This window comes from Danio aesculapii, chromosome 16 (assembly GCF_903798145.1).
Source record: "Danio aesculapii chromosome 16, fDanAes4.1, whole genome shotgun sequence".
NCBI lineage: Eukaryota > Metazoa > Chordata > Actinopteri > Cypriniformes > Danionidae > Danio > Danio aesculapii.
The window spans coordinates 23,587,730-23,599,552 of NC_079450.1; the positions used below are offsets into that span (position 1 = coordinate 23,587,730).

Below are 11,823 nucleotides of genomic sequence, written 5' to 3' on the forward strand. Positions count from 1 at the left end.
TTTCTCATGTCTTGTTAATTTCTGTTTTTGTGCCCTATTTATTTATTTATATAGTTGATCTAACATATATAATACTTTTCTGTATAAAGAGTGTAGGATTTATTTACTTTGCATTTACATGCTTAACAAATGTTAAATTCATTCTATTAGATAGTAAAAAATTAAACCAAATCCCATGTGCTAGACTTTCATCTAGACCTTTTAATGCTGGACCTTTTGTCATCAAGCACTAACTTGACTTTTTTTGATCCATATGATGTATGAAGCCAGTTCTTCTCACAGAGGTCAAAGATTTAGTTTATTTAATGAGTTTATTTAGATCTATCTATCTATCTGTCTATCTATCTATCTATCTATCTATCTATCTATCTATCTATCTATCTATCTATCTATCTATCTATCTATCTATCTGTCTGTCTGTCTGTCTGTCTGTCCGTCCGTCCGTCCGTCCGTCCGTCCGTCCGTCCGTCCGTCCGTCCGTCCGTCCGTCCGTCCGTCCGTCCGTCCGTCTGCCTGTCTGCCTGCCTGCCTGCCTGCCTGTCTGCGCGTGTGTGTGTGTGTGTGTGTGTGTGTGTATATATACATACTACATATTTAATGTATATACAGTATATATTGCTATTCAAAGAGGCCATGTGATACTATTTTAAAAGCTAATTATTTCGTCTATTGGGTGTGGTAAAATATTTTTTTACATACCCTCCATTATACCATGCTTATCTCATCCAACTTCATATCCTGCATTTTACAATAACCTAAGTATATATTTTATACTCTGAATAATTACATTTTTATTGGTTGCTGATATACTCTTTGTTCCCTATGAAAAGGATCTGTGAAGTGAGCTGGGGAATATTCCTTTAATCATTTCTATCTTTCATGTCCATCAATTGTCATCCCTCTGTCTCCTGTTCAGGGTCGAGATCACCTCACCCATGAGAAAGAGAGGTTTGCACATGAGCATGCACAAATGAAGAAGCTTGAGGATGTTGTAAAGAAGCTGAAACCCACAGCTATAATTGGTATGTATATAGTGTAGTTAAATATGTACTGTTGTCCCAGCAATCCCAGTGAAAACAATAGTTCTCGGTCGCTTTTCATGTCCTCAGGGGTGGCAGCAATCGCCGGCGCTTTCACGGAAGAGATAATCAAGGCCATGGCATCCTTCAATAAGAATCCTATTATCTTCGCTCTCAGCAACCCCACCAGCAAAGCTGAGTGTACAGCTGAACAGTGCTACACACTCACCGAGGTGCTGTTGAAGGAGGCCCTTGTAGACATTAATGTGAAAATATGACATGTTTGAATCTACTTGTTTGTGTGTATTTTATATTGCAGGGAAGGGGGATATTTGCAAGCGGAAGTCCTTTTGATCCAGTAACTCTTCCTGATGGGAGGAAATTCTACCCTGGTCAGGGAAACAACTCGTATGTGTTCCCTGGAGTGGGGCTGGGAGTCACTGCTTGTGAAATGAGACACATCCCTGAGGATGTTTTCCTTGTTACAGCTGAGGTAAAAAAAAAATTTGCTCACTATCGAAATCTGTCTTCTGCAATTTTTCTCTCTTACATTAATTTTTAAACATTTTGTTTTCTCTCTTTTATTAGTGCTGGGTATTGATACAAATTTGCTTGTTTAAAGGTCCCCTATTTTACCCCTTTTTCAAGATTTAAGATGGGTCTTTTGTGTCTCCAGAATGTGTCTGTAAAGTTTAATCTCAAAACACACATCAGATTATTTATTTTACCTTTCAGAACATTGAAATTTTCTGCTCTGAACACTATACTGTAGCTGTTTTTGTTGCCTGTGCCTTTAATGCAAATGAGCTAGTTTTCCCCGCCCACCGTTCCCACGTACCTGTCAGAGTGTGCCTCAATCTACGGCTGCATCAGATAAACAGCACAATGACAGACATGAAGGAAGCAGATCTCACGTAATGTTTGTGACAAATACTAAAGCAAGAACTTTGTCAATGATTATTTGATGTATTTGTTGTTATGAGTTAATTTAAGCCTTTCTGCAACGATGAGTGACACACAATGTCGTTACAAAGATCACGCACACACACACACATAGCACTCACGTTTAACTTTGCACTGTTTTTGCACAGCAAATGTGACAATATACACGTCAATATCCACCGCTGTATGGATATCTGTCATGTTAATGTACAAAATTAACCTGATTTAACGTCCATGAACTGGGATTGAAGCGTCTCGTTTTATAATTGTACTGACATGCTGCTATGGTAATGAATTACATTGATTTTACCGTCTTTACTTACAACAACTTGTAAAACTCATTCTTGATCACATTTGATGACGATTGATAATCGCAGCGAGCTCCACAAATCTTTTAATCCCAGTTGACTTGTTGATATGATTATATGCGGAAATTATATTACTACGGAAACATGTTAATCCGTCGCTGTCAATCAATTCGGTGGGCGGGGAAACCTCATTCCTACGTCACGTTGCAGTGGGCCTCAAAATAGGAGGGGTTCAGATCCTACTTTAACGTCAGGAAATTGAAAAAACTTGATTGTGTTTATATTACCCCAATATGACTGTGGACTCACTATACCTTAAATCTGAATATTCAAATTTCATTTGAAAAATCTTTTGGATATATTTCAACTCTCTTGAAGCTAAATGATACAAGACACCTCCTGCTTTGTACATTGCAAAATTGATATTTCTTTTAAAATTAAAAATAAAAATTGTGTATTTAAATATTTCATACCTGACTTTAAGTAAATATACATTAAAATGCCTTAACATACACTCAGAAAATTATATCACAGTGATTTGGATAGAGTATTTTAAATTCATAGTTATTGCTCAGAAAATTTTGACACCCTAATTTAATTTACCAAATGTTTAGAAAAGTAATTTACAGTGTATGTATTGTTGAAAGAAAGAAAAGACGAGAGATAAAAACAGGTAAGTCGCATTGTTGTATTTGCATATTATTACTTTGTTCAGAAAATTAGTAAAACAGGCTAAAGACAGCCCTAAATGAAACAAAAAAAGAAAATGATAGTTTCCCCCTAATTAACAAGAAATCATTTATTTATATAAATATATCAGAACAGAAAAATAATGAAATGCGTAACCATTAAAAGCCTAAACTTATTTATTTAAAGCCAAACTAATACCACCAAAATTCATACTACAGTTATACTAGTGTCGCTCATTTGGCAGAAATATTCATACAGTAATTCATGTATGTAATTGCACATATTTTGCTTGCTTGAAGGTAATTGATTACCCAAGTCACTTTGAAATCATGATGAGTACAAAATAAGCATCCAAACTTTTGTTCCCACAAATTAGAGCTTTTTCACTGTATGGTACAAGAATGAAGCACAGTTTTCATGGTGTGTACCTTGATCTTAACACCTTTAATCTTAGTATTTGTAATTCTCAGGTTAGATTCTTTGTGTTCTTATTCAGAGGCTTAGTGCACTATAAATCAAAGCCGTCAGCTTCAGGCTACATGTCATCAGCTCTGAGACAAGTATCAAGGGTATTGATGTAACAGAATCCGAAGTCACAATCAACTCAGCCTTCTATACTGCACTAGAAACCCCAGGATTTCTTCTTTTAACTGCCACAAATCTCCCCAAAATTCTCCACAAATGTCCCCAATATTATCAGGATTTTTTCAAGGCCTATGCATTCTTTAAACTTAAATAAGCTCAGCCGAAATATAAAATCTCATTTTAAGGTTTCAATCACAGTCCTTTGTGTCACACTAAATGCACACACTTCTGTGTATTGACGGTCCAGTTTGACTCTTCCTTCTCATTGGTAGACACTTTGCTAGTATGGAGTTAGACATATTTTTGCTTTAGAACTGCTTTAATATTTGTGCCACAGATTCAACAAGATGCTGAAAACATCCCTTCGTGAATCTGTCATTCCAGCACATTCCAAACCTGCACTATTGGATTGAGATCTGGGGGTGTATTACAAAAACATCTTAACTTTAAAATCTTATCCTTTCTGTTTGGTATCCATGGTAATTTCTATTACAGAACTTTAAAAGCTGTTAGAGCACTTTTGCTCACACAAAAGGCTTATATTCAGAAGCGCGCATAAGGCTTCAAAACTCATTCTCACTAGCAGCAATCTTTTTGTAGGTCACTGATGCTTTGATAGTCAGCCTAGGTGGCTCTATAGTTTGCCTACATGCACACGTCAAATATTCCTCTGTCAGTCCACACAAAAGTTAATAATCAGTGAACTGCAATGCATGCAAATGTTTAGTTTTCATCTGGGTCACTTTATTCCAGGAACACAACCAGCTTTCTTTCTGTATTATACAGTACTTTACATTTGGTGTGGATCAAAACCTTTTGTCAAAGTTTTCCTAAACTACAACAACAAATTCTTGTCTTAGGACAATTCTGAAAAACTTTTGTAATTCACTTAATGCCACGGCCTCAAATGTTGAAGAGAGAATATGAATGAGACTGTGGTGCAGCCACCAAAAAGCTCAGTTTCCAGCCTGATCTCACGAGAAAACGTAAGTATTTTACGTTTTGACAGTTTAGTGGCTAATTCGTACGAATTCGTACGAGTTCAGTCGTACGAAATGGTACGATTTTAAAAAGGAGGCGTGGCACCTAACCCCACCCCTAAACCCAACCGTCATTGGAGAATGAGCAAATCGTACTAAATTGTACGAATTAGATCGTACGAATTCGTACGAATTAGCCACTAAAAAAAAAGTTACGAATTGCCGTGAGATTGTGTTGCAGTTTCCCATGCCTGTCATTTCATCATAGGCGAACGTTAACTTCCTACATTACGATGTCTACAAATCTACGCTGTTACTTGATTAAGAGAAACTCTTTATAATAAATGTGAGTATCCAAACTTGATCCTGGAGGGCCGGTGTCCTGCATATTTTAGTTCCAACCACAAGTTGGAGCTAAATTGTATAGGACACCGGCCCTCCAGGACTGAGTTTGGACACCCCTGGTGTTGGGGCAACATGAAGGAATTAAGTAAACTTATACATTCATTCATTCATTTTATTTTCGGCTTAGTCCCTTTATTAATTAGGGGTCGCCACAGCGGAATGAACCGCCAACTTATCCAGCATATGTTATTACCCAGAGGATGCCCTTCCAAATTTAACCCAGCACTGGGAAACATTTATACACACTTATTCACACACATACACTATGGCCAATTTAGCTTATTCAGTTCACCTATAGCACATGTCTTTGGACTGTGGGGGAAACCAGAGCACCTGGAGGGAACCCACGCAAACACATAGAGAACATGCAAACTCCACACAGAAATTTCAACAGGACGGGACTCGAACCTGCGACTTTCTTGCTGTGAGGTGACAGTGCTATCCACTGTGCCACTGTGTCGCCAAGATAACTTTTTTGTTTTTATGAATGTTAGTGGATTGAACATAAAACAATTACGTTGTCCCCTCATTTTTGAGTCTATTGCATATGGAACTGAAAAAAAGTCAGGCATAAATTAGGACCAGCTATTCCAAAGAAAAGTGGTGAATGTAAACACAGCATCATACAAGATAACATCTTATGTAAATGTCTCAGCTTAAAGCAGACGAGTAAAACTCTTTTGCTCCCAAAGCTGCCATTCACTGTTTTTTTCTTTCTTTTTTCAGATAATCCTTAATAAACCCCAGAGATTGTTGTGGGCAAAAATCCCAGTAGATCAGCGCTTTATGAAATACTCAGACCGACCCTTCTGGCACAAACAACTATGTTGCATACAAAGTTTAAAAATAGGAGTTATTTATCAATGGTAGTTTAGCAATAGTAGTGAAAATTCTGTCATCATTTGCTTATCTCCACTAGATCCAAACTTCTGAGTTTCTTAGTTCTGTTGAACACAAAAGAAGATATTTTGAAAAATGTTGGTAATTTAGCCTACCCAATTAACCTAGAGTGCATGTCTTTGGACTTGTGGGGAAACTGGAGCACCCTGAGAAAACCCACCCAAACACAGGGAGAACATGCAAACTCCACACAGAAACGCCAACTAGCCCAGCCGAGGCTCGAACCAGCAACCTTCAGTGGTACCCACTGTGCCACCGTGCCCCCCCAAAAGTTTAATTTATGCATAAAGAATTTTTCCAAAGCCCTGAATTTTGTACATTTACAAGCTCAGACTTAACAAAAACCCACATTGCAATATGCAAACCTGCCCATCTTATCAGTGTATGGAGTGTGGCCATGTATTTTGCTGATATTATTTGTCAAGTTCTCTTTTGTGCTTCATCTGTCAGTCAGAAAATAATATAGTTCAGTACTGTGAATGCTTGCTTAAGACGGCGTGAACAACAAGTTTGCTTTAAATGTCAATGAATCAGAATTGTCCTGGGGACAGACCATTTCTTTTTGAAAAAACTTGGCCAAGGCCATACCATACGTGCCTAAATGTTGTATCAGCTTGTGAGTTTTATCTCTTCAGAGCAGCTCAGAGTGGAGTGATGTACTTGGATCACTGCTGCTACAGTCTGTGGACTGATCCAGAGAAGCTGCAGGTCTGAACTTCAAACAGCATTGGACAGCGGGAGGGAATGCTTAATTTTCTAGCCCCCGACGGTCAAACGACTCTTTTGTGTATTACGATAAGTTACACTTCTGGACTACTGAGCTTTAGCGAGGTTTATAGTCACTTACTGCGGCAAGCTAATGTAACCTGAAATGGCAATGTTGTGTACTCAACAAACCAACTGAGTGAAATGTCAAATAGATGTGAATACAGCAATTAAGATAACAAGCAACTAGAATCATAAGCAACTACAGCTGATGGTGTGGTAGCACAATTTAGTTGTCTTTAAGTGTCGAAAAGTCAGAACAAAATTGGAAAATGACTAGGGCTAATTGTGATTTATTGTGGCTTATTGTTATTGGTGGTCAAGGTTGTTGTAACTCTATTGGAGCCAAAAGCCATGGGTGATTTTTATTTATTTATTTATTTATTTTTAAATATGTGCAATAAAAGAAATCATCTGTGAGAGGAGCACAACAAAGGAATGATTGTTCTTTTGTTTGGTTTAATTAAAGCTGCGAGACTTTCTGGGAGTCAATTTGACCATGGGTGTTGTTATTCCGGCACTGTAAAAAATCTGTCAATAAACAGTTTTCGTATTTTGTTTTTCTGTTTATTTATGGTTGTGAATTGCATCATGGGAGCTTAATATCTGCTTTGTCGACTTTTGATGTTGAAAATTTAACTCTGCAGTTTAACAAAGTGACTTTTATTGAGATTTTAGTAGTTTGAGACAAGATATTAAAAAATAATACACAGTTAAAATCAGAATTATTAAACCCCCTTTGATTTTTTTTTCTTTTTTAAATATTTCCCAAATTATGTTTAACAGAGAAAGGAAATGTTCACAGAATGTCTGATAGTATTTTTTCGTCTAGAGAAAGTCTTAATTGTTTTATTTTGGCTAGAATAAAAGCAGTTATTATTTATTTAAAGCCATTTTAAGGTCAGAATTATTAGCCCCTTTAAGCTATATTTTAATTAACCTAGTTAAGCCTTTAAATGCCACCTAAAGCTGTACAGAAGTGTCTTGAAAAAAATAAGTAGTCAAATATTATTTACTGTCATCATGGCAAAGATAAAATAAATTCGTTATTAGAAATGAGTTATTAAACTTTTGTGTTTAGAAATGTGTTGAAAAAATGTTAAACAGAAATTGGGGAAAAAAATAAACAGGGGGGCTAATAATTCAAGGGGGTTAATAATTCTGATTGCAACTGTATAGAGAACTAAGTTTTTAAAATAACAGAAAATGTACTGGCAGCTTATTGCCAGGTTTTTCCAGCATAATATACAACAGCAACTCAAACCAGCAGAAAGTCCAACGTCCCATAATGCAATTCAAATTCTAAATAAGTGGAAAAAACATGAATCAAAAAATATGAAAAAAACTGTCAATTTACAGATATTGTTCACAGTGTGTTTATACTATACAGTTCCGAGTCAGCATTATTTATATACTATCATACTCTATACAGTTTTCATTTTTGAAGTTGTAAAAACAGAATATAAAGTACATTTTCAAGAAAATACTATTTTATTCTTGTTGTTTTTTTTTGTCAGTGGATTAACAATCTTTCATTATTTGTGGCATTTACTCATTATTCAAGTTAAAGTTGATTTGTACCTGCATATTCAGATGGGAGCACAGTGCTATCTAATGATCAGGAGATATGAAAATAGACATTTTTACTTGTATATTGTGAATGATATGGCCAAACATTGTTATAAATAATGGACCCTTTTCACAAGCCTGTATGATGCGTTTAATGGTCATCAGCGTCTTAAATCCTTTAAAGTTTTTAATATTTTTATTTTTAAAAAACGTATGAACATTTATATGTATGTATGTATGTATGTATGTATGTATGTATGTATGTATATCATCTTTGCTTCAAATTACCGCTTGTGCAAGGGGTTTTTAATGCAGTGTCTATAGGACAGAACAGCAAATTTGACGTTATTCTCTCCTCTGGCAGCATTCATCAGTCCCACACAATTTTTTTTTTTTTTACTTTTTCTGAAAGTCTTTATAACATCATCATTGCCTCAGTATGCTGCTCTGAGTCTATAGAATTAAACCATCCCCAATTTTTATATATAATATTATATTTTTTCGAACTTATTGGCATATTGTTACAAATATGTTACAAACCTTGGAAAGTTTCTTTGCAGAATGATCTGAAGGGACTCCATCCTCTGCAATTCTGTTCTCCTCATTCTACCTCTGAAATAGTGACAGTATTGCCTTGTGTGGTTATCCATACTTGAAATTGGTCCTCTGCATTTGACACATCCAAGTGCACACACTTTAGGAGTGAGGAGTAAGACACACACACACATGGAAATAGCCACTTTCCATGTGCTTTCAGTGCTTGGGAAGAAATTAGGGTTCTGTGACTTGCTCAAGGGCACATCAGTTGTGGGTAACAAAAGGTGCACTGTTTTATTCACAGTTTTATTCAAAGGTGCACAGTTTTATTTCGATTGGCCTGTTTCTCACCTGGTTATGAATTGTTTGAGGCACATGGTATGGCCATTTCCATGTACTAGACTATTATTATTCACCCATGCCTAGGTATATATGCTTTATTAACAAGAACTAGGATGTACAGTTTAATTATACAACAAAATTACTTCACAATCCTTAATAAGAAAAACGGTTTGATCAAATGAAAAAAGAATAGTTAAACAAAAGAGAAAAAAGGAGGAAAGTGACATAATTATTGATTCACATACAAATATATTATACATGTTTTTTTTGTCTTTTTTTTTTTTTTTGTTATTAACTACAGAAAATTAAGCATAGGAAATACACTATCCTAGTTGACAATTTTAGGAAAAACAAATAATAACTTGACTTACAGTTGATCATTTGGTATCATAAGTGGCTAATATTAAAGGCAAAGGCCTCAAGATTATTCTTGTTTTATCAAAATAAAATATGATCATGCCTTGATTTTTAATTATTTAATTAGGACAGTAAGGTCTGACTTTGACAAAAGTCTTGTCTTTTAACAGAAATAATGTACAGTATAGACTATAAAGCCATGGTGCTGTGGAAAAAGAATGAATATTGTGTATGGCTCCCATGAGCTTGGAGGACTGCATCCATACATCTCTGCAATGACTCAAATAACTTATTAATAAAGTCATCTGGAATGGCAAAGAGAGCGTTCCTGCAGGACTCCCAGAGTTCATCAAGATTCTTTGAATTCATCTTCAATGCCTCCTCCTTCATCCTACCACAGACATGCTCAATAATGTTCATGTCTGGTAACTGGGCTGGCCAATCCTGCAGCACCTTGACCTTGTTTGCTTTCAGGAACTTTGATGTGGAGGCTGAAGTATGTGAAGGAGCGCTATCCTGCTGAAGAATTTGCCCTCTTCTGTGGTTTGTAATGTAATGGGCAGCAGAAATGTCTTGATACCTCAAGCTGTTGATGTTTCCACTGACTTTTTCTTCACCAATCTTGACTGATTTCTGTGAGAATCTTGGGTCCATGCTGGTTCTAATAGGTCTTTTGCAGTATCTGTGATGATTGGGATGCAGTTCAACAGATGATTCATCTGAAAAATCTACCTTCTGCCACTTTTCCAAATGATCACCTAGAAATCAAGTTATTATTTGTTGCTCTTTCAACTGGTTTCAGTGACAAGACTTTTGTCAGGTAGTATACATGTAAACAAACATTTTATGCAAAAATGTTAAAGGAAGAGCATATATTTATCCAGACTTTCATTATATGGCATCTTTAAATGCAGCTAAAATAAACAGTCATTTCTCCCTAACATATCCGTGTGTTTAAGCAAGGGAAACCCAGTATGAATAATTGATGCAGTTTTATCAGAAAATGGTGTAGACATACTATCCACATACTAAGTCCACAATAATCCTCAATTTGTCTCTGTGTGTACAGGCTATAGCAGAACTGGTGACTGACAAGGATCTCGCAGAGGGTCGTCTGTATCCTCCTCTCAGCAGCATTCGGGAAGTTTCCATCAAACTGGCTGTGAAGGTGGGCTTAATCAGCCGCTGCCATTTAACCATGTCGCTCCTTACAGATTGTTTATGTTTAACATTCATTTCATGTGTCTCATTGCAGATCGTGGAGTATGCATATAAGCACAAAATGGCTGCGCTGCACCCAGAACCGCAGGATAAAGATGCTTTCATCCGTTCACTCATCTATAGCACAGACTATGAAGAGTTTGCTGCGGACTCATACAGCTGGCCTGAGAATGCCATGACCGTCCAAACATGTAAACTATGACCACCCAAAATACACAGACCACTGTGAGATTCATAAAAAAATCATAATAAGATGAAATTTATTTTTAAAAATCTGTTTTAAGTGTGATGTTAGTAATGATTATATACAAACAGTACTGTAAACCAAATATATCCTTAATAAAATGTGAACTTTATGAAAAGAATTGCGTTATTTATTAAATTATATGAAATACTTTGTTTTCAATACATGGTTTACAGTGTGTACTGTAATGCATGTTAATATTTCTATGCATGCAGTACAGCACTTCTCTTGATAGTTATACAAGCTGTTTTGTTTGACTTTCAGGCTATATTTAGATAGCTTGTGTTAGGCTATAAAAATAACTGGCCATGTGCAAGGCCTTTAACTACATTCACATTTTTATCTTCATTAAAACTGTTATTCTGCTACCAGATATACAAAGTAGAGATATTATTATAACACCATAATCATTTACCTTAGATATGTCTATTATAAATTACTCATTATTTTGTTTAAATCATGTGGTAGTCACTGTGTAAAATGATTATGTTAAAAAAAGCATCAGCAACAAAACTTAATGAGCCATCATGGTTGCCAACTGAGTGCTTTAAAAGGCATCTATGATGTCATTTGAAGTGTTTGTTGTCTTTTTTTAATTCTCTTGATTTAATAGGAAGGTCAAATACAGTAGATCTCGCTTTCCAGAGTGCATGTTTAACATTCGTTCATTTCCTGCCAACACTGTATTTAATACAGCGCTGCCACTTTGTCCAGACAAATTTTGTTAAGCCCACGCAATATTCCATTATATATAAAGTGCAGTGCAGATCATTGAGTGTTTAATTAGAGATTCACATAGCAGAGCTCAGTGCATTTATCTGCTGGACTCTCAGTGGGACACCAGATGTCTGAATTACTGCAATTTGTTGCACATTTAACTAAACACTGCTTGGAAAAATACTGTTCTTCCGGGAATCATCTTAAAAAATGAATGCAGCATATTTCAAACAGACAAACCC

At 35.9% G+C, this 11,823-nt stretch overlaps 1 protein-coding gene across 1 annotated transcript in view; it reads left to right on the plus strand.

The window, feature by feature from the left end:
- The window catches only part of me1 (malic enzyme 1, NADP(+)-dependent, cytosolic), a 128,792-nt gene extending 117,813 nt beyond the window's left edge, over positions 1 to 10,979 (plus strand). Inside the window, exons 10-14 of the mRNA XM_056475653.1 lie at positions 917 to 1,022; positions 1,110 to 1,252; positions 1,339 to 1,512; positions 10,469 to 10,567; positions 10,655 to 10,979. Of these exons, the coding sequence (XP_056331628.1) occupies positions 917 to 1,022; positions 1,110 to 1,252; positions 1,339 to 1,512; positions 10,469 to 10,567; positions 10,655 to 10,822 (690 nt within the window). The 3' untranslated portion in view covers positions 10,823 to 10,979. The remainder of the gene's footprint in view (positions 1 to 916; positions 1,023 to 1,109; positions 1,253 to 1,338; positions 1,513 to 10,468; positions 10,568 to 10,654) is intronic.
- Positions 10,980 to 11,823: the final 844 nt, after the last annotated feature.